Source organism: Leuresthes tenuis, unplaced genomic scaffold (genome assembly GCF_036924035.1).
Source record: "Leuresthes tenuis unplaced genomic scaffold, fLeuTen1.0.hap1 SCAF_1, whole genome shotgun sequence".
NCBI classification, from domain to species: Eukaryota; Metazoa; Chordata; class Actinopteri; order Atheriniformes; family Atherinopsidae; genus Leuresthes; species Leuresthes tenuis.
Window position 1 is genome coordinate 7,540,088 of NW_027325355.1, and position 23,985 is coordinate 7,564,072.

General features: G+C 40.8%; 3 protein-coding genes and 3 non-coding genes across 7 annotated transcripts in view; 2 read left to right on the plus strand and 4 right to left on the minus strand.

Annotated features, from left to right (window-relative positions):
• Window positions 1–23,985, minus strand: part of LOC140291582 (NLR family CARD domain-containing protein 3-like) — a 531,700-nt gene that overhangs the window by 143,150 nt on the left and 364,565 nt on the right. The gene's annotated exons all lie outside the window — the stretch shown is intronic.
• The window catches only part of LOC140294898 (uncharacterized), a 131,788-nt gene that overhangs the window by 100,680 nt on the left and 7,123 nt on the right, over window positions 1–23,985 (minus strand). The gene's annotated exons all lie outside the window — the stretch shown is intronic.
• Window positions 14,856–14,974, minus strand: LOC140297698 (5S ribosomal RNA). The gene has a single exon (XR_011913410.1). It is a non-coding gene; the product is annotated as a 5S ribosomal RNA (ribosomal RNA).
• LOC140309858 (5S ribosomal RNA) lies at window positions 17,242–17,360 on the minus strand. Its single transcript, XR_011916405.1, has one exon. It is a non-coding gene; the product is annotated as a 5S ribosomal RNA (ribosomal RNA).
• trnad-guc (transfer RNA aspartic acid (anticodon GUC)) lies at window positions 21,457–21,528 on the plus strand. Its single transcript has one exon. It is a non-coding gene; the product is annotated as a tRNA-Asp (tRNA).
• Window positions 22,055–22,942, plus strand: LOC140294930 (uncharacterized). Its single transcript, XM_072379624.1, has one exon. The coding sequence runs from the start codon at window positions 22,055–22,057 to the stop codon at window positions 22,940–22,942; it is 888 nt and encodes a 295-aa protein (XP_072235725.1).

Consider the following 23,985-nt stretch of genomic DNA (forward strand, 5'->3'; position numbering starts at 1 on the left):
TGTCACAGTGCCAACACAGTCAGGAGGGATCTGATTGGCTGCTGCAGGTCGTGTGGTTATCCAGAGGCGAGCAGAGGGAAGCAGTTTCCCCCTGATGAGGTTTGTCAGCAGCACATCCACTGAGGTGGACTCTGTAACATCAGTCAGGGGCTCCTTGTTGTGGAAGTCCAGAGGAAGTCGACACTCATCCAGACCGTCAAAGATGAACACAACCTGGAACTCTTCAAAGCTGCAGATTCCTGCTTCTTTGGTTTCAGTAAAGAAGTGATGAACAAGTTCCACCAAGCTGAACTTTTTCTCTTTCAGCACATTCAGCTCTCTGAAAGTGAATGGAAACATGAACTGGATGTCCTGGTTGGCTTTGCCTTCGGCCCAGTCCAGAGTGAACTTCTGTGTTAAGACTGTTTTCCCAATGCCAGCCACTCCCTTTGTCATCACTGTTCTGATTGGTTCATCTCTTCCAGGTGGGAGTTTAAAGATGTCTTCTTGTCTGATGGTTATTTCTGCTCTGTCTGCTTTCCTGGATGCTGTTTCAATCTGTCTGACCTCATGTTCATCATTGACCTCTCCAGTCCCTCCCTCTGTGATGTAGAGCTCTGTGTAGATCTGATTCAGAAGGGTTGGGTTTCCTGCTTTAGAAATCCCCTCAAACACACACTGGAACTTCTTCTTCAGAGCAGATTTATGTCGGAAAACTGGGTCAGAAAGTTCTAAATAAACACAACAAATAAGATCAGTCAATACAATACACAGAAAATCTTCAAACCTTTAATTTTTCTGAGAATGAGTATTTGAACATGTGTTGTTCTGTGTGTTGAGACATCAGTAAATGTGTCATTTATCCAGCAGGTTAAATCTTTAGAGAAATCCTCTTACTGCTCTGCAGACGGTCAGCCAGCTCCTCCTGCTTCATTCTCCTCAGGAAGTGAACTGTGATCTTCACTAATGCCTCTCTGCTCCACCTCTGCTCTTCATCCTCATTCTCCCTCTGACTCTCTAAGCATTCTGGGTAATCTGGACTCAGAACCTTCTGCATCTTCTTCAGCTCCTCCTTCACAAAAGTGACCATGTTGTCCTCCAGCAGCTGGAACAGAATACTATATGAATGAGCCAATCAGACTGAAGTCATGGAGCCAAACATCAGATCCATGTTGGACACACTGACAATCCACTGGTCTACAAAGTGCAGCATGGAAATGACTGTGAACAGAACAGATGGAAAAGTAGTCGTTGTACATGTACAGACCATAAATATGGAGTCCAGCTGTGTTTGATGCTGCTGGGCAGACTGACGACTGGGAACCTCTGAGCTCTGCTGGTCCACTCTGTGGAGGAATCATGAAGAATGAGCTCACATTCTGTCTGTCCACACAGAGACAAACACAAGGTAAAGCTCCATGAAGTGATGTGTGGATGTGAACAGTGAATCAGAGGACTCCCTGTAGTGGGAAAGCTTTACTAGTCCTGCTGATCCCACTGAGAATCAACAGCTCAGTCTGCAGCTGCTTGGAGCTTTCAGCTCACTTTGGTTGGGTCCAACAGCTTTCAGCAACCCCTTCAGAAAGCTTTCCCTCCCTGCTGAAGTTCCCTGGAGCAAGGCAGCCAGAGCCAGTGTGTGCTTGAATCAGACTGGTTGTATTGGTATGTTCCCAGTGTTAGACAGATAGATGTTTAAAACAGAGTCTTCACTGAGAGAACTTTATCTGTGTCAGTCAAGTTGTACTGAAGATGTAAAAAATAAATTAAATGCTTTAGTTTCTGTCTGTCATCTCTAAACTATTCCAGTACCTTTGAACATCTGGGTGGTGCCTTTTCCTTGGAGTATGTTTTATAGACCGGTCAGTCTTCTGGGACTCAGAGCTGGATTTAGGTTCAGGTGAGCCTGTTTTATCCAGCTTCCTCCTAAAGAACACAAAATAATTTACAAAAGACAAAAAGGCATTTAATGGCAAAACATTTGAAAGGATATTTTAAAATCTTATAAGATATTCAAAACCATGTTTGTTTGTCTATATTTCAACCACCTAAAACAGACCTGACTTTACTCTGGAATTCAGCTGCTTCACACTTCCTACACTGTGTTAGAGCCAAAGCACAAAGGTGACACCTGCTGGACCAGCTGGTGTCCTACAGACACTCAGAAACACCTCCTCCAACATCCATTCTTTCCTCTTTGACTGCTGTGTTTGTGGAAAACATCCAACACACACCGCTTCACATATGAACATAGAAATGGATGTGAAACAGAGCTGAGCTCACATTAAACACATGCTGGAATAAAAACTGTTCAAACTGACTCTGCTACATTTTACTCTGTTACAACATTTGCACTCAGCTCACCTCTGAAAGGATGGATGTTGGTCTGATTTGAAGACAAGAGGAGGATCCATTGACCGGTCGCTCTTCATGGACACATAGCTGGTTTCAGGTCCAGGTTTGAGTCTCTGATGGATCCTGACAGAAAAAACACTTGTTTTCTTCAGACTAAAGTATTCAGTGATAGTGTTTGAGTCTGCAGTGAGACGGCCTGTCAGAGTCAGTGTGGCTGCTGTGGAACAATGTTACAGCTCCCCCTTGTGGCAGCTCTGCCACTCTGCAGGCAGACGTCAGCAGGTGTGTGAAACTGGAAGCTGGATGTAATTTTACCTGAGAGAAAACAGGAAGACTGAAGCTCTGAGCTTTCAGTATGGTTCCCTGACTCAATTCAATTCAATTCAATTCAATTTTATTTATATAGCGCCAGATTACAACAATTGTCATCTCAAGGCACTTAAGTAATATAGTCCAATTCAAGCCAATTGGAATTCAATTCATTGTAATCATAATCAAATTAATTCATATAGAGCTAATTCAAAAAATTAATATCCTAGCTAAGGAAACCAACAGATTGCACCGAAATGTGTCTTCAGTCCAATCTCCCGTCCTGAGCGTGCCTGTGGCAACTGTGGAAAGGAACGACTCCCTTTTAACAGGAAGAAACCTCTGGCAGAACCAGACTCAGGAAGGGTGGCCATCCGCCTCGACCAGCTGGGGTTTGAGAAGACAGAAAAGAGGGAAAAGAGGGGGGAAAAACACCATAACGCCATTCAAAGGATATCTGTTGGAACAGGGAAACACAAGTTAATAATCCCAATAATGTCACATGTACATAAAATCAATTGTGAAATTAAACAGGGGGAAAAAGAGAGCAAAGTGAGGAAAGGTGTGACAGATGAGGTCCCCCAGCAGTCTAAGCCTATAGCAGCTTAACTATGGGATGTTTCAGGATTACCTGAGCCATCCCTAACTGTAAGCTTTATCGAAAAGAAAAGTTTTAAGCCTAATCTTAAAAGTGGAAAGGGTGTCTGCTTCCCGGACATTTACTGGCAGCTTATTCCACAAGAGAGGGGCCTGATAACTGAAGGCTCTACCTCCCATTCTACTTTTAGAAACTCTGGGAACAACAAGTAAACCTGCAGTTTGGGAGCGAAGTGCTCTGTTAGGAAAATATCTTACAATTAAATCTTTAAGATATGATGGAGCTCGGTCATTAAGAACTTTATATGTCAGAAGAAGAATCTTAAATTCTATTCTGAATTTAACAGGGAGCCAATGAAGAGAAGCTAAAACTGGAGAAACATGATCTCTCCTGTTAGTTCTCATCAGAACTCTGGCTGCAGCATTTTGGATCAGCTGGAGGCTTTTCAGAGAATATGTGGGACAGCCCAATAATAAGGAATTACAGTAGTCCAATCTTGAAGTAACAAATGCATGAACTAGTTTCTCTGCATCACCCTGAGACAGGATGTTCCTGATTTTAGCAATATTACGAAGGTGAAAGAAGGCAGTCCTAGAAACCAGTTTTATATGTGCGTCAAATGATAAATTCTGGTCAAAAATAACTCCAAGGTTCCTCACTGTAGAACTAGAAGCCAAGGAAATACCATCTAGAGTAACTATATAACTAGACAATTTCTCCCTGAAGCGCTCAGGTCCAAAGAGAACAACTTCAGTTTTGTCTGAATTTAAAAGCAGACAGTTCTGAGTCATCCAGGTCTTTATGTCTTTAAGACAGGCTTGTAGCCTGACCAACCTGTAGGTTTCATCTGGTTTCATAGATAAGTACAGCTGAGTATCATCAGCATAACAATGGAAATTTATGCCATGCTGTCTGATAATGTTACCTAATGGAAGCATGTATAAAGTAAAAAGAATCGGTCCAAGCACAGAACCCTGAGGAACTCCATGACTTACTCCAACGTGTGAGGAAGATTCCTCATTTACAAGAACAAACTGGAATCTATCAGATAAATATGACTTAAACCAGCCTAATGCAGTTCCTTTAATCCCAATAACATGTTCAAGTCTCTGTAACAGAATGCTGTGATCGATCGTATCAAATGCAGCACTGAGATCCAACAGGACAAGCACAGAAACAAGTCCGCTATCAGAGGCTAACAGGAGATCATTGGTAACTTTCACCAGTGCTGTTTCTGTGCTATGATGCACTCTGAATCCTGACTGAAACTCTTCAAACAGATTATTTCTATGTAAATGATCACAAAGTTGAGCTGCAACTATTTTTTCAAGAACTTTGGACAAAAAAGGGAGATTGGATATAGGTCGATAATTAGCCAACACTTCTGAATCAAGAGTAGGTTTTTTAAGTAAAGGTTTAATTACAGCAACCTTAAAAGTCTGAGGTACATATCCTGTCAACAAAGACCGATTGATCAAATCCAATATGAAAGTGTTGGTTAAAGGGAAAACCTCCTTGAACAGTCTGGTTGGGATTGGGTCTAACATACAAGTTGATGGTTTAGAAGAGACTATTGCTGTTGTTAGCTCAGAAAGATCAACTGGACAGAAGCTGTCTAAATACAATTCAGGTTCGAAAGATACTTCTAAAGCTGCTCTACTTGATGATACATCAGTGATAATAATGGGAAGGATTCCATTAATCTTCTCTCTGATAGAAACAATTTTATTGATGAAGAATCTCATGAAATCGTCACTGCTGAGAGTTAAAGGAATACATGGCTCAACAGAGCTCGGACTCTTTGTCAGCCTGGCAACAGTGCTGAAAAGAAACCTGGGATTATTCTTATTCTCTTCTATCAATAATGAATAATACGCAGTTCTAGCTTTACGAAGTGCTTTCTTATACGTTATTAAACTATCTTTCCAGACTAATTGAGACTCTTCTAAATTAGAGGAACGCCACTGTCTCTCCAGCTTTCTTGCAGTCTGCTTTAACGCACGCAGCTGTGAATTATACCAAGGAGCCAACCTCTTCTGACTGATTACCTTCCTTTTCAGAGGGGCAACATTGTCCAGTGTTGTACGCATTGAAGCTGTAGTGCTGTCAACAAGAGAGTCAAGTTCTACTGGAGTAAAATTTAGGTAGCCGTCCTCTGTCATATCTGCACATGGCAGTGAAGAAAAGGATGATGAAATCAACTCTTTAAATCTGGTTACAGCATTCTCTGACAGACACCTTCTATATGTAAAATTCTTCTCAGAAACCGTGTAGTCAAGTAATGTAAATTCAAAAGTTATTAAAAAATGGTCAGACAAGACAGGGTTATGAGGGAACACTGTTAACTGTTCACTCTCAATGCCATAAGTCAGCACAAGGTCAAGGGTATGATTAAGGCAGTGAGTAGGTCTGTGAACACTTTGAGAAAATCCAATAGAGTCTAATATAGAATTAAAGTTAATATTTAGGCTGTCATTTTCAACATCTACATGAATATTAAAGTCACCCACTACAATGACTTTATCTGTACTCACCACTAACTGGGATAAAAACTCTGAGAATTCAGACAGAAACTCAGAATAAGGGCCAGGCGGACGATACACAACAACAAACACAAGAGGTTTTTGTGATTTCCACTTTGGGTGGGAAAAACTGAGAATCAGAGATTCAAAAGAGCTAAAACTAATCTTGGGTCTAGGACTGATTAGTAACCCTGATCTGACTCAGTCTTTACTGTTTGTGTGATCAGATTCATTCTGCTCTTTCAGAGACAAACTACAGCTGCACCACACTGGAAAACACTGACTTTGGAATATTTCATTTTTCTGGAATATAAAGTCTTAGATTAAAACAATTTGATCTTTTCACCAGATAACATGAGTAGGTTTATTAGGAGATAATTGATAACAGATCAGTTAATAACATTACTGGGTTGATTTGGTCATTTTGTTCTCGTTTCTTCAGAAGGTCGTTTTAAACTGAAGTCATTAAACACAACGTGTGAGAACGTAATATTTCTGCATCAGCCGCCCTGTTCACTACATAATCAGCATCCTGTGAAAAAGTCACATCAGTGGACAGATATTCAGCAATATTCTCCCTTTGTTTTAATAAAGAGCTGCAGCACTGAACTAAAATATCACATTACACACATGATGCAGCTAATTAGTCTCATCAGAGACATCAAGAACTGATCCAAGTCTCAAGTAATTCAGCTGAAAACTGGTTATCATCTGAAACCTGATGCAGCCTCCACTGAATACTGACAGATACTCACTGTTGGGCTGATGGAACATCATGTTGAAAATGAATCAAGAACTCCTTTGACTGGTCGCTCTTAAAGGACACACAGCTGGGTTCAGGATCAGGTTCAGGTTCAGGTTCAGGTTGGTTCCTGTGAATAAAGGTGGTTTGGTGATGTGAGTGCTGAGCTCTGACATGGAGAAGAGTCCTGGACAATTAGAGATGGTCATCTCACCTCTGAGCTTTGCTCTGGCTCTCATGTTCCCCACACAGAGTGGTTTTAGTGTCCTCACACTGCTCCATGCTGCTGAATTCACATCAGCTCACAGACACTTTCTACCTTCATCTGCAGAGGAAACACAAATCATTCTTCTGCACATCAACTCAAATCCTCATTTCCATCATTTGGGTTGTAAAAAGATCAGCTGCTCCTCTGATTGGCTCTGATTCTCTGTTTCATATCAGTCTCAGTTGAATCATTATTGTTATTAATTGTATTTTTGGAGTCTCAGCAAAGTGATGCTATGAAATAAAACAGATATTTTAAATTAATACATGCAATAAAAGGTAAAAATGAAACAAGAAACTTTTCATATAGAGAAAGTTATATTATAGACGCCACTAAAACCTGTTTTATCAGGTGATATTTTTATTGTGGGTTTTTTTGACAGTTTGAAATATTTAGTTGCAAAAGTGTGAAAAAAAAACAAGAAAACAATAGAGACTAGAAAAAAGTCGTGTTTTTCATTTGAAAAATTGACAAATAAAAACAATAATGGAGTAATTTTCAGCTAATCTCCAGATAAATGACGCGTTGTTGCAGGTGATGGTATTTTTTAACAACTTGTTCAACATGCGAACCAGCTGAGAACCAGTTTGATTTTCTATAGCTCAGGGTGCTAAGGGGAGTCACGTCATTATGTGACTGTATACGTCAGTTGCAACGCTGCGTTTTCATACACCTTGACGCAAACATCGAAGCAACAACAATTGTTACACAGCAACAAAACCACACCTTCATCCAGGTTGTTACTGTTTGTCTTTAAAGGAATCAAAGATAAACAGCAATGAGTTTCTGTGTCTGACTTTAATGGATGAAACCACAGTTATTCCCACAAATTATAACTTAATGTGATTTATTTTGTGAATAAAACAAATAAATCACATTATGTTTCTAGTCAATAACAATTTAAATGATAATCATGCAGATTTATCTTCAAACTCAACAGTGATCAAACTGGAGCTGAAATAAGAAGTGAACATGTTCCCCAAACATTACAGAGCAGAAACAAACAGGAAAGTTACTGAAGACAAAGTTCAGACTCACAGTTTGTTCAAACCAAGTGTTGAAGAAGACGAGGCTCCACAGACTGAGACACAGGTGAGCTGCTGCTGGAATCAGTCAGAGCTCCACCCCTGATGGGGGCAGGACCGGTAGGAGGGAGGAGCAGCAACAGGATCTGATTTCATCTTTATCTCTGAGTTTAACAGCAGCTTGTAACCTTGTTGTAACATTTCTGATTTGTTTTGAAATGAATGAACAGTTTCATCAGTCTTACTCTCACTCCTGACTCCTATCAGCCATCATCTGCTTATTTCCTCCATCATGTCTCACTGAGGAGTTTTCTCACATTAGGTAGGGATCATGATGGAGGTCAGAATGGTAACTGACCATCTCACAGCCAGCCTGGGACTTGGAAGCATCCTGCTTTGGTATCAGGCAGACTGGTCATGTTGACTCTGAAGCAACAATCAGATGGAGGAGGGAACATGCTCATTAACATCACTGATGTTGGATAGAAAGAGAGCATTTTCTGTCCATCTGAGCATGAATAGGACTGAAACAGATGACCTGGCTGAACACTCCCTCTACAACATGTTCCTGCTTAAGTTTGAAGCTTTAAAAGTATTCTGACACCTCTGAAACTTGTTGTGTTTCACACAGCATGCCTTATTTATTTCATGATGACTGTGTTTGAGGAGATTAACAGAACCCGTAAACATCTTACTGTTTGATTGTGCTGAAAATGTCAAAGAATGACCCGAATTCATGGTCAGAAAAGTGTTGAATGTCTGCAGCTGGTTCAATAAAGCAGCTGAAGTCTCATCAATCAGCTTTGATGCATTGTACTGCAGGAAGACTGTACCTGCCTTTTTAGTTTTAAACAAAACTAAATGTTGTTTAGAGTAAAGATTTATGGGAATAAAGCAGAGGCTGGAAGCAGGAACTGGAATCTGACTGATATCTGATGGTTTACAAGTCAAAGTCCAGAGAAGAACAGAAGTTGTTCAGACCTGAAACTTTGCTTGGCCAAAGTTACAGGAGTGAATGGCAGCAGCAGTTGGGTCCAGAGTTTCTCACAAAGACAGAAAAGATCTAAAAGATCTAAAAGCTGATGTTGGAGGCTGATCTCCAGCAGAAGGTAACTGGAGATGGAGGCCAACCACTGCACACCAGGAACCAGTTCTGTGATTAAACCCTAACAAGGGGAGACCAAAGTATGGTTCACACGACCTCATCAACACTCATCACAGATGATTTTATCTTTAATTATGAATTCTTTGTCCCCCTTCAGGGGAATAAAGGCTGGAGTGGACATTTACACATCTGTCATGTTTGGATCATTAGCTCCAAACAATGCTCAGGTTATGCAGCTCCTTTTTAAAAGCTGCCTTTGGTCTTCATCAATGTTGACTTTTTATGTACCAAAATGTTTAATATGTATCTGTTTTAATTTGATCTTTAACAGATCCTCAGAAACATGAATGCCTACATGTTTCAGGATCCTTCAAAGTTTTCCTCAAGCTGTTATCTGACAGCAGCTCTGAGAGTTTATCACCTGTATGGCACACACAGGCCAGGAAGATGTTACAGGAATGTTCATTTCAGTCAGAGGACAGGGACACGTGAGAATCAGCGCTCACAGGAGATGCGTGTTAATCACTAAAAGTTGTGATTGTGACAGTAAAACAAATCTGAGGTTGGTCTCCAGCAAAGTTAGTGAAAAATATTGTTTCAGAGCTCAGCCCCGTGTTTATGTGCAGGATTTAACTCTAATTTACTCACTGTTAACACTTCAACTGCTTTACTTTATACATTGAGCACTTAAATGACTTTTCTATCTTCTTGTTAGTTTTTACTCATTTCAGTGTGTTATGTGGTGTGAGAAGGATGTGTTCAGATGAAGGTGCTTTTATGAGTCATTCTTTTCAGTTATCACAGACAACACCAGTGTTTATTTTCACAACATCCAGTCAGACTGCGTGAAGAAGGCGTGACAGTAGAGGTGAGAAACAACAGAAAGATTAACATTTAAATCAGCTGATGGTAAGAGAATCAAGGAGGTTGTTTACAGACAATATATCTGTGGGTGAACATCCAGCTTCTGTTTTCCAGGCAAGAAAGTTTCTGACCACCAGAACTTTGTTTTCAAGTCAATGCTGTTGTGTTTTGCAAGTTCATTCAAGTGTGTGATTCACATCTAGGACTACATGCCTGAATGCCCTTCAGTAGCCCTGCCAACCATCCTATCCACACAAGGGAAAAGTAACTCTCTTTTCAATGCGTGAGTTGTTTTTATTTCAGTGTGTGAAACCTGCAGTTTCCTCCAGCACAAAATCTGATACCCACAGATACTGTGGGTGTGACACAGGGCTTTGGTTCTCTCATGCAGCTCTGTGGCAAATGCATCAGTGCGTTTGCCCTTAAGTGTGTCACACACTGCTTGTTTGCAGATCAAAGCTTCTGCCAGGTCTACAGTCTCTTTCTGAAGGAGGTTGCGGAGTCCTTCGGTTACAGACAGAAGTGACTGAAACATCAGAAGTGCATTGACTGCTGAGAACTTATGGAGCTTTTCTCTGAGACCAACAGCTCCAATGGCAGAAAGGCACTCTCCAAAAGACAATGTCTCAGGAACTGTAGATTGTGGCTGTTTCTGCTTGAACTAAGCTGCCAACAGCAGATATTATAGTCAAACATTAAAAATAGCTTCTATTAACTTCAGACAGAGAAAATAACCTGCGTCACAAAAAGATGGAAGTTTAGTTTCACTTTCAGCTTGAGTAAAACTAAACTCTGAAATATACATCCAACAAAGAGTTTAAGAGCAATTAAAAACCAGTGTTTACTTAAAGCTTTATATAAATTTATAAAAATAATTCTATCAAAATAATACCAAGAAAACTGAGCTTTTCTTGATAAGTTCAGGAAACTTTAGTGATATTAAGTAACTTCCCTCAAACACATCGATCAACATGTCTTCTACTGAAGTTACTAAGATAAAGTCTAATATTATATTTAAAGTAACCTTTATTCAACCAGGAAGTCTCACTGAGATCAGAGAGCTAATGCAAGAGTCCAGATCATCATCTGATCTGAGGAATCTTATATCTCTGTGATTTTAAACTGGATGAAGAAGGAATTACTGAAGATAATCTACACTGTCAACACATTTGCCAAGAATCCTTCTTCCAGCCGACAGCTTCAAACAGTTAAACACAGTGATGGGTGAGAACTAACTTCCTGCTCTGAATCTGCTCTGTGAGCAGAGTTCACTTTCATCCATGTCATTAGTTTCTGACTCTTCTTGTCACAGACGCCACGCTCAGTCTCTTCTTCTCTGTCTAGTTATTTTGTTGTGACGTCTGTCACCGGCCGATGGAAACACCACCCATTACTGTCCCATCCATGTAGGCTGAAAGCAGTCCTAATGTTGGGAAGGCTCACAGTGATGGATAAGAATAAGTCGCTGATAATCACCAGAAAATATATCAAAACCACGGTTTAAACTGGGATTTGTACTGTGCAGGAGCTCTGTAGTTTTAGTGCTGCTACAGATGCAACAGATGTGTGCACAGAGACTAAAAACATCTGTCATCATGTGACAAACTGTGAACACATCAAGGTGACATCTCTCAGGTCTGCACAGCAATCAGAGTCATCCTGGATCCAGCTGTCTGTGTAAAACTGATACTGATAAAATGTTAGAAGTCTCCTGTGTGTCTGTATCAGCTCCAGCAGCGGTGCTGTAATGGTGATGATGGGATGAGACATGAATACCACAGTTTTTCATATTTACAGTTAACTGGAGTTGATTTATCTATTGTCAGGAACCAAAATAAAACTAAATTGTAAAAAGCTCAGGCTGAAATTATGACTTCTGTGTTGTTCGGGTCGGTTTCGTCCCAGTTACAAAAATAAGATTAGAAAGCAATAATTAGAGCCACAGATGACATCATCAGGGCACTGTCAGCCAACACACTGACAGCCAGCTCCTCTCCTCATCATGTGAGCTTTAGGGGATTCTCAGTTTGCCTTGTTATCCAGTTTACCTGCACAGAAACAGAACAAGCAAAGACGGGCATGTCCACACATGTGAGCTGAGTTCAGTGTGGAGTTGGTGACCTGCAGAGTGCACATCTCCAATGTGCAGCATGCCAAAAGGAAAAGAAGATTCTCAGTGAGAGAAGTTCTGCATCATATTTCTGGTGAAAATGAGGGAGAGGACACAGAGCAGCATGGAGATACGGATGAGCAGGTTTCTGAGGAGGAAGACAAAGTGGAATATCATCCAGAAGACACTCATCTGATGAGGAGGTCACCGGTGCTGAAGCTGCTCCTGCTGAAAGACTCAAGTCCAAAAATGGTAAGATGTGTTGGAGCTCAGTACCTCATGATGTACATGATGGCAGGGCAGCTGCTGCAGATGTCCTCAAAATGACTCCTGGAATCACAGGGTTTGCTGTGACCAGAATCAGTGACATCAACACATGTTTTGAGCCATTTATGCCATTAAAAAGAGTCAAACCTTGAAGGAACAAAAGTCCATGGCAACATGTGGAAAGACACTGATGAGGAACACCTGGATGCTTCTTCTTTTTGCTGGAGTGCACAGATCCTGCAATGAGGCCACTGATCGTCTCTGGGACGCATCGACAGGCAGAAATATTTTCGAGCAATAATGTCACTTCAGACCTTTCAAATGATATCAAGAGAACAACAGAGACACCAGAGAAAGATCTGACCAGCCTGCTCTCATCAGGGCTGTCTGGGACAGATGGGTGCAGCTGATTCCACTGTCTAATGTCTTGTTTAATGTCCAATTGTTTTCTCCTCATACATTTTTTTGAACGGGGAAACATCTGAAAAACCTTTTAAATCATTATGTTGAGAATTCCAAAGTTTGACTCCAGCAGCTGAGATACACATTTGTTTTAAATTGGTTAAATTGGTTGTCCCAGTAGAGGGCCTGTGTAGAAATCCCTCCGTTAGCTCTCCTATAGCCGCAAGTAGCTACATAACAGCACCTATGAACTAATAGAGCTATAGTACACGTTCGTTCATTAATTTTTCTTAAAGTATTGGTGAAATTAAGACAGATAATGTCTTATTTAGAGGCTGCATCGTCCCATTAACTCCATTATATGGATATACGCTGATCGCGAGTTTTCTAAATAGCTCCCGAAGGACGCCGACTTTCGCCAAACTGTTCTGTGAGTAGATGAAACGTATTTCATGCCAGAAATAAGGTCCAGGTTTAAAAATACCAGAGTTCCCCATTAAAGCAACTCCTCTCACACCAAAGCTATTTAACTCTGAAAGTTATATTGAATGATCAATAGTGTGAAAAGCTTTCTTCAGCTCAATGAATGGTTCATATGGTAAACTTCTTTCTGTCTGTTGCAGTTGGGATTTCTTCTGTCACCTTCATTATTGCTGCAGCTGTAGACCTATTTGAACCAAACCCATATTGACTCTCATTCAATAAGCTGTTGTTTTCAATAAAACTATCTATTTTCTGAACAAACTGTGAAAGTATTGATATCGGTTAAAGCTGTTAAAGCTATGTCTGTCTGATGTCTTTAGTTGAAACATGTGATCACCTCATGACACATCAGGAAGTTGATCAGCTTCAGCTGCTGCTGATTTGTTGGCAGACGCCTCAGTTTCTCTTTGGCTCAGTTTGCTGGTTCCTGGATTTCCTGGATCTGTTGACATGTCCCAGGTACTTGTTGTGTTTGATCCTCATACATTTAACTTTGTCCTGAGAAAGGATGAGTTCCAAAAAGGGAAACAGGGACTGCTTTTGCATTTGACACAGCCTATATCATGCCAATGTTCATTTGGGGCTGCAGTTTTTGCTTTAGTTTCAGACTTGTTATTAGGCTGGAATGTTGAGGAGTTTCTGTGACAGATAGGCTCCAGTCCCCCTGAAACCATGAATTAAAGAAAGTGGAAGGATGGAAAGTTTTGGGGACATTTATTCATTCATTCCACTTCAGCATTTCTGTTTCAGGGAAGATTCCAACTTTAATGACATTTTTTTTGTTTATCAGATTTAATGTGAAGTTATCCTGAAGAAAATTAATATGACCACTTACAAAACAATAATGGACTTTTAAATCAGTTTTTCAAAGAGGTAAGTTATGGTTGAAATTTCTTATGGGTTTGATTTAGATTCAGTTTGACGGTCAGTTCACCCCCAGACAGTGCAACTTACCCCCTGACCCGGATCAGCTTAGCCCTAACCTGGGGCAAACAGGAAGCCTTTAGCTTATAATTCACTTATAAAAGCTGATTATGAACTTCTTTCAATTTGATTAGTGTTGATTTTGAGTCAGGTGACAGTGGTGTAGATCCTTTACAAGCACTGATGCCACACTGAGAAATATTCAACTCCCAGTAAAAGTTCTGCATCTAAAACCTCACTCAGGCAAAAGAATCAAAGTGTCATCAGCAACATTTACTAACACTTCCACCAGTAAAAGTATTTATTCTGCAGAGCAGCTCTCAGTGTTTGCTGTTAGATATAAAGTTGCCTGTTTGACAGTTTAAAGTGGCTGCACGTGCACTTTTTCTATCTGGCCTCAGTAAATCTCTGTAATTTATTCATTTGTGTTTGGAAAACATTAGAAACTTTATTTCTGAGCCCACATCAGTGGGTTCTGGTTGTTAACACATAGATGAGGAGACAGTTCAGTGTGTGAGGATAAAAGCAGAGGAGAACCTGGGACACCTGAGCAGATCTGGGATCAGCACCTTGGATATCAGCAGGGATTCTTAGGAAGGAAGGACATGGGATGAATCTGCAGACTGCAGGAAGATCTGTTAACAGTCTGCAGACTAACGTGAGACAATAATATCTGTGTGTGTTTGGTATCCAGAAGAATTGAGACAGATGAAGTCACTGTGAGCTGAGCAGTGCTGGAAGATGATATGACAGAGTGACCTAAATGAGTTTTATGTGTGCGCTCATTTCCAGTCTTTGACAAAGATTGAAAAGTGAATTTATTTGACCGATTTCCTTCCTGATGTGAAGTATGTCATGAAGCTGTCCGTGTTGAGTGAGCAGCAGCGCCTCCTGCAGGTGTAAAAAGCTTACAGCACCTGGTATTCCCAGGCGGTCTCCCATCCAAGTACTAACCAGGCCCGACCCTGCTTAGCTTCCGAGATCGGACGAGATCGGGCGTGTTCAGGGTGGTATGGCCGTAAGCGAGAGAATTAGTGACAAATCAGCTTTTTATAGATGCGGAAACAACATCTATCACTGTGTTCTGACTTCTAGAATATAATGTAACTGTTTAAAAATGAGCAATTTGTGATGATTTCATCTAACTAAGCAGCCTCGGTCTCTCTGTGTGACGCTGAACACAAAACTACACACAGGGAACAGAAGAGGTCGACAGACACAAAGTTATCTGAGAGTCTCACTTTCAGCTGCAGAGAACCAACACGAGAGATTAGAACATGTGTAGGATCAGCATCAGCCTCTCAAGCCAATTAGGTGAAAAACTAAAAGAAACATATGGTTCAAGCAGCTATATAATAGAAATTTGTTACGGTGACTTTTGCTTACGGCCACACCACCCTGAACATCCCGATCTCGAAAGCTAAGCAGGGGGCCTGGTTAGTATTTGGATGGGAGACCGCCTGGGAATACCAGGTGCTGTAAGCTTTTTCTCTACAACCTGCAGGGGGCGCTGACACACTTCACATCCACAATCAAATCAATTCACCAGAAAGCTTCTTTTTTTAAACAAATTCTCCAGAAACTGGAAGTGATCAATGCTGGATCATCACTGGAATCACACAGTCTTAAAGTGGAGCTTCTTCTTCTTATGTTTCTATGCAGCTGAACACTCACATCATGATGATGACTGACGTGTGTAGAAATCCTGCTCTTCAGCACATTTAATTTCACATCCAACAAGGTTTAAAGTTCCCATTTTTCAGCTTTGATGCTGCTTCCACATCTCTTATTGTCTTTAATGCAGCTTCAGCTGGTATTTGATGTCTTTTGTTGAAACATGTGATCACCTCATGACACATCAGGAAGTTGATCAGCTTCAGCTGCTGCTGATTTGTTGGCAGACGCCTCAGTTTCTCTTTGGCTCTCAGTTTGCTGGTTCCTGGATTTCCTGGATCTGTTGACATGTCCCAGGTACTTGTTGTGTTTGATCCTCATACATTTAACTTTGTCCTTAGAAAGGATGAGTTCCAAAAAGGGAAACAGGGACTGCTTTTGCATTTGACACAGCCTATATCATGCCAATGTTCATTTGGGGCTGCAGTTTTTGCTTTAGTTTCAGACTTGTTATTAGACTGGAATGTTGAGGAGTTTCTGTGACAGATAGGCTCCAGTCCCCCTGAAACCATGATTTAAAGAAAGTGGAAGGATGGAAAGTTTTGGGGACATTTATTCATTCATTCCACTTCAGCATTTCTGTTTCAGGGAAGATTCCAACTTTAATGACATTTTTTTTTATCAGATTTAATGTGAAGTTATCCTGAAGAAAATGAATATGACCACTTACAAAACAATAATGGACTTTTAAATCAGTTTTTCAAAGAGGTAAGTTATGGTTGAAATTTCTTATGGCTTTGATTTAGATTCAGTTTGATGGTCAGTTCACCCCCAGACGGTGCAACTTAACCCCTGACCCGGATCAGCTTAACCCTAACCTGGGGCAAACAGGAAGCCTTGCGCTTATAATTCACTTATAAAAGGTGACAGTGGTGTAGATCCTTTACAAGCACTGATGCCACACTGAGAAATATTCAACTCCCAGTAAAAGTTCTGCATCTAAAACCTCACTCAGGTAAAAGAATCAAAGTGTCATCAGCAACATTTACTAACACTTCCACCAGTAAAAGTATTTATTCTGCAGAGCAGCTCTCAGTGTTTGCTGTTAGATATAAAGTTGCCTGTTTGACAGTTTAAAGTGGCTGCACGTGCACTTTTTCTATCTGGCCTCAGCAAATCTCTGTAATTTATTCATTTGTGTTTGGAAAACATTGGAAACTTTATTTCTGAGCCCACATCAGTGGGTTCTGGTTGTTAACACATAGATGAGGAGACAGTTCAGTGTGTGAGGATAAAAGCAGAGGAGAACCTGGGACATCTGAGCAGATCTGGGATCAGCACCTTGGATATCAGCAGGGATTCTTAGGAAGGAAGGAAATGGGATGAATCTGCAGACTGCAGGAAGATCTGTTAACAGTCTGCAGACTAACGTGAGACAATAATATTTGTGTGTGTTTGGTATCCAGAAGAATTGAGACAGATGAAGTCACTGTGAGCTGAGCAGTGCTGGAAGATGATATGACAGAGTGACCTAAATGAGGTTTATGTGTGCGCTCATTTCCAGTCTTTGACAAAGATTGAAAAGTGAATTTATTTGACCGATTTCCTTCCTGATGTGAAGTATGTCATGAAGCTGTCCGTGTTGAGTGAGCAGCAGCGCCTCCTGCAGGTGTAAAAAGCTTACAGCACCTGGTATTCCCAGGCGGTCTCCCATCCAAGTACTAACCAGGCCCGACCCTGCTTAGCTTCCGAGATCAGACGAGATCGGGCGTGTTCAGGGTGGTATGGCCGTAAGCGAGAGAATCAGTCACAAATCAGCTTTTTATAGATGCTGAAACAACATCTATTACTGTGTTCTGACTTCTAGAATATAATGTAACTGTTTAAAAATGAGCAATTTGTGATGATTTCATCTAACTAAGCAGCCTCGGTCTCTCTGTGTGACGCTGAACACAAAACTACACACAGGGAACAGAAGAGGTCGACACACACAAAGTTATCTGAGAGTCTCACTTTCAGCTGCAGAGAACCAACACGAGAGAGAAGAACATGTGCAGGATCAGCATCAGCCTCTCAAGCCAATTAGGTGAAAAAATAAAAGGAATATATGGTTCCTGCAGCTATATAATATATATTTGTTACAGTGACTCAAACAGGCCTAACGTTGGCCTGTTCGGGCCATGGTTAAAGCGAGTTTGGGCGGTTTCCCACCATAGTCCTGTGATTTTCTTAAAACCTTTTTACAGTTCCAAAGCCTAATTACTTTGAAAGTCCCACATTTGAAATGTTGTAGCACGAGTTTTCCGTTTTCACCAAGTTGACAGGATGGCATTTTGGCCGGACTTTCAAATTTGCAACGTGGAAATAACGTTTTTTTCAGTGAACGCAGCATGAATGTGTCTGACGCAGAGAGGAGGATAAATGAAGTTCATAATGCACTGGCGCTGTCTTTCCTTGGAGAAATGGTGAAGTTTTTTTTTACTTTGAATACAGTGTGGGTGAAGGAAAAATATGTCACGCGAATGAAAGCAACAGTTGTTTATGAGTACATTAAACGTCAGGGCTGCAGCCATAGTTAAATTTCCATGGAGCAGGGGAGTCGTTTGCTCCGTGTTCATTTGACTCAGTCTGAGTCTGCAGAGAAGCTGCGGCTGCGCACCGGTCTGTAGCCCCACAGAGTGCAGGGATGAACGGCTCCTCTCCTGGTCCTTCTCCCTCTATGATAAACTGTAAGTCACGTATAATGGGCCTGTGACCAAAATGAGTGAGAAATCTGCTCATTCTTTATTTTGAAAGGATAAACCCCTCTTAATCTCCAGGTTTACTGCAGGACCAAACATGTGTTTCAGTGTCAGATGTTGGGAATTTGTTTGACTTGTGTAAATCGCTCAGGAAGCATGACAATAGCCAACCAGCTGGGAAATGCTTGCTATCCAAATCTTGCATCCTTCTCTGGGTTCCCTTGTTCATGTTGTAACTTCTCTTCATTTGAAGGTGACTCAAATATAAACACAGATTATCCCAACATTTCACACACATGGACTTTAAGAAAATGTGTTCATTGTCAGAGCTTCTTGTGCCATGATAGTTAATGTTAATGTCATTTTTTCAGTTCCCTCAAGTACTTAAAACACAGTCGGACTTTGGTCACTTTTTGGGGTCTAAGTTGTTTTCCAATGTGCAATTTTACTGTCAAAAGTATTTTTAAACCTCTGATTTTCTTAAAAAAGAAATCTGTCACGATTCAAGTTTTGATTCTTGTCTTGTCTCGTCATTTCCTGTTTTATTTTGAAATCACTAACGTCCCTCTCCTTTCAGGTACCTTGCCCTTCCTCCTGTGTCTGCGTCTGATTGTCTTCCCTGATTCTGTGTTGAGTTTAGAACAAAGATTCTCTTAATGTCTGAGAAATACCCTGTAGAACAGAAAGCTCAGTCTGTACATACATTTACATTTTGTTTCCCTGCAGCTCAGCTGAGACCATTCAGTTGATGTCAGCTGCAGTTAGTTTGCTGCACATGTGACAAACTGTGATATCAGAGAGGAATCACTGAGCTGCAATCAGCCAAGATGAATTTACTTAATGAGCAGAACTTATGATGATGAATGAAACAGAGCTGGCTCATATTTTCTGATACTTTCTTGGAGCAAAATGACAAACTGAGCCCATTTCATTCTTCTAAGCTGCTGTAAATGTGCTGCAGTAACAAACCTGTTGTGAACTCACATCTTTTTTTGTTTTATTTCCACCAAGAGAGCAGAAATACGCCTTTCAGAGACCCCCAGGTGGTATTACATGGCCTCTGTCTTTTCAGGGTAAAACAGAATAAATGTTAAACAGGCTTCTCAAGCCCAAGTCTGCGTTTTGACATGGTGAAAAACGTGAACAGGACATCAGACTGTTTCTGGATGACAGCAGAGGAAACAAAGGGACAAAAAGCGACAATCTGACTGTCTACACAACACAAATATGACGTATTATTTAAGCATATCCGTCAGAGCGTTGGGTCTGTTGAAGTGTGCTGCTTTTATATACAGGTAAAGATCTCCAGAACCAAGTCTGAGAACTAAACTCACGTCTCCATCAAATGAAACTGACGTCTCAGAAACAAATTCTGACAATTATTTTAATCACATATGAATCAAACCAGTTGATGGAAATCAAATACGTTTGAAGCTCAAAGAAGAGTCCTGTCTTTCTATCTCCTTTTTTGTCATTTTTTACATCTTATTATTCATTTAATTTGATCTTGTTTATTTTTCTCTCTTTGAAACATGTATTATATTATTAATGTATAAATGCATGCATGTGTGTAGTCATGTGTGTTTGTAAATATTATTTCCATACACTTTCTACTGTTGTTGTGGTTAAAGAACAAATAAAATACAGAATGAATATAATCAGTATTCACACTTTATGTTACTATGTTTATTTCTATTTCCACCACAAATGTACATTTGATTTATTGTGGTTATTAAACCATTTTTATTCCCTCAAAGCCATCATAATCTGCTGTTATTATTTACTGCTATTGTCCAAGTGTTAAAGATTTCTTATCTATCCAGTTTAGCTTTTACTGCCCTGTCCACAGCTGACAGGTGTGGACCCACATTTGTCCTATTCTTCCATTCTTCCTGCAAACACATCTTAAGGTGTGCAACAGCACGGGGTGGTGGTTGTTTCAAAGTTCTCCAACCTTCTCTGTTGGGCAAGGACTGCAGGCAGGCCAGTCCAGTGCACGCCCAGTTTGTGCAAGAAAAGCACAGCAGTTACAGACGAGGCAGCTTTATTTAAAAAAAACAGTGAGTGCTGTGTCATCAGGAAGTAGATCTCCTCTCTGAAATGCTGAACCAATTCTCTGAAAGTTGTTTCACCTCAATCTAAAAAGGTGTCGGGCCTAAGCAGCACCTTCAGAAGCTGTGGTACTCTGTAACTGACTCATGTGTTTCCATGAACCCAGATACTGTCAACCCTCCTGCCCTGTTAGCAACTCAACTGCAAGTAGAAACAAAAGAGGCAAAGGAAACGACAGTAAAAATCTAACTGCAGGAGCAGCAACCCTCCCTGACATTCGTGCCTTATCCACCTTTTAAAGGTGCAGATAACTGCAGAGGCATGTGAGGATTCCTGCAGGAACCACCAGGGACAAGAAAGTGAAAAACAGAAATAAAAGATCAATTTAAAAGCAAAACTCATGAGCAGGTAGCAGACCAGAGATATGATCCAGCATTCGTTGCACCACTGATAACACATCAAGACAGTAGTGTTGCTCTCTCACTATTTATGTCTCCCTGAAGCAAAATGTCTGACTTCTTGCATCACGCATCTCTCCACACAAGCAAGAGTTTAACAGAAACTTGCCCATCTGGAGTGAATAAACTGAGGACCTGCTGATAACCATGATTCAGAGAGACGAGCTCTTTATGACATCACTGAAAAACACAACGCCAACTAAGCTGTAAAAGCAGAGCTCTGGCAGCAGGTTGGGGAGACACTTATATCAGGTATGGATCTCTATGTTCCTCTGAGCTGTACAGAAGCACTCAGCTATGGAGCTTAAAAGTCCAACAAAATCAAAGATATACAAGTGATATGATACTGTTAACTCATAGCTGTTCATGGCTGAATAACAGCTTTGTTTGGTACTTTTTAATTTATTTAATTATTTTTTAATTAATAATATGCTGAATTTATAACACATAACCTCTGTTTGCACTTTATAAATGTGACTTTGCTCACAGCTTGACTTTGTCTGTCAGCGAAAGAGATGAAGAACAGATGGGATTCCCTGCGGAGGCAGTACACTAGATATAAGCAATGGTCTCCCCCAAAAATGATTAATTTTCGAATTTCTGACGGGCCGTGAAAGCATCATCACAGTGAAGACGTCATCTCCTCGTTAGTATAGTGGTGAGTATCCCCGCCTGTCACGCGGGAGACCGGGGTTCGATTCCCCGACGGGGAGAAGAAATTATTTTTATTTTTACAACTAAATGATTATGTCTGGAAATATTTGCTCTCCTTTGCTGATGCCTGACAAAACGTAAACATCATTCCATAATTATGCATCATGTTTGAGAGAGTTCAGAATCACAGGAACAGCTTGAGAAAGTAACTGGATTTCTGGACATGATATTTCTGGACATTCTACATCTTTTATTGGGTTGAATGAAAATATTTTTATCGCTATTCTCAACTTCTTGTGATTGTTGTAGGTAAAATGACCTGAAAATGTGCTTTTTCAATAATGGGGTCCCAACGGCTTTGCTTTGCGGTAAGACGTATTGCATCACTTCCCGTTGCTTTGTGTGTGCACTGTGACAGTTCTCGCTCTTCTTGAACTACTAATAATCACCTTATTTCTCCCTATAATTTACACATCTTGCATAGTTAACTCTATCCCATACTTGTTATATTCTAACGCTCACTCTTACAGATCTTTAGTTTTTATTTTTCACTTTTTAGCGGTGTGTCTGGTTCTCTAGCTTAGCATGGCTACCAGTTCTCTTCCTCTATCTCCTGCTTTCACCTGCTCCGTGTGTCAGATGTTTAGTTACTCCTCTGCCTCCTTTAGTGGTAATGGTACATGTAACAAATGTAGTCTTTTTGTAGTTTTGGAGGCAAGGTTATCTGAATTGGAAGCTCGGCTCTGCACTGTTGAAAACCACCCGATAGCGAGCCAGGCCCCTTTAGTCAGTGCGGAGCCACCTAGCGTAGCTAGCTCTGTTAGTCGTCCCCGAGCAGATCCCGAGCAGCCGGGACTTAAGAGTGGCTGGGTGACTGTCAGGAAGAGGAGTCATAGTCCTAAAGTCAAGCCCGTGGTTCACCATCAACCTGTCCACGTTTCAAATAGATTTTCTCCACTCAGCGACACACCCGCTGAGGACAAAACCCTGGTAATTGGCAGCTCTATAGTCAGAAACGTGGCATTAGAGACACCAGCGACCATAGTCAAATGCATTCCAGGGGCCAGAGCGGGCGACATAGAATCCTATTTAAAACTGCTGGCTAAGGATAAGCGTAAATACGGTAAAATAGTTATTCACGTCGGCGGTAATGACACCCGGTTACGCCAATCGGAGGTCACTAAAATTAATGTTGCATCGGTGTGTAATTTTGCCAAAACAATGTCGGACTCCGTAGTTTTCTCTGGACCCCTGCCAAATCTGACCAGCGATGACATGTTTTGCCGCATGTCTTCATTCAATCGCTGGCTGTCTAGATGGTGTCCAGCAAACAACGTGGGCTACATAGATAATTGGCAATCTTTCTGGAGAAAACCTGGTCTGATGAGGAGAGACGGCATCCATCCCACTTTGGAAGGAGCGGCTCTCATTTCTAGAAATATGGACGAATTTATTAATCATCCAAAAACATGACATCCCAGGGTTGAGACCAGGATGCAGAGTTGTAGTCTTACACACTTCTCTGCGGCTTCCCACCTGATGCTGCCCCCCCCCCTCAATCAAAAAACACAAAAGGAGCAAATCCTCTTGTGCAAAAAAAATTTAAAACAAAAACTTTAACTGAACAAAAACATCAAACTATTAAATGTGGTTTGCTGAATATTAGATCTCTCCCTTTGAAGTCTCTGTTAGTGAATGATTTGATTTGTGATCATCATATTGATATATTTTGTCTTACAGAAACCTGGCTGCAGCAGGAGGATCATGTTAGCATTAATGAATCAACTCCCTCTGACTATTTAAATGTTCATGTTCCTAGAACCACAGGTAGAGGAGGAGGAGTGGCAGCTATCTTCAGATCAGGGTTACTAATCAGTCCTAGACCCAAGATTAGTTTTAGCTCTTTTGAATCTCTGATTCTCAGTTTTTCCCACCCAAAGTGGAAATCACAAAAACCTCTTGTGTTTGTTGTTGTGTATCGTCCACCTGGCCCTTATTCTGAGTTTCTCTCTGAATTCTCAGAGTTTTTATCCCAGTTAGTGCTGAGTACAGATAAAGTCATTGTAGTGGGTGACTTTAATATTCATGTAGATGTTGAAAATGACAGCCTAAATATTAACTTTAATTCTATATTAGACTCTATTGGATTTTCTCAGGGTGTTCACAGACCTACTCACTGCCTTAATCATACCCTTTACCTTGTGCTGACTTATGGCATTGAGAGTGAACAGTTAACAGTGTTCCCTCATAACCCTGTCTTGTCTGACCATTTTTTAATAACTTTTGAATTTACATTACTTGACTACATGGTTTCTGAGAAGAATTCTACATATAGAAGGTGTCTGTCAGAGAATGCTGTAACCAGATTTAAAGAGTTGATTTCATCATCCTTTTCTTCACTGCCATGTGCTGATATGACACAGGATGGCTACCTAAATTTTACTCCAGTAGAACTTGACTCTCTTGTTGACAGCACTACAGCTTCAATGCGTACAACACTGGACAATGTTGCCCAT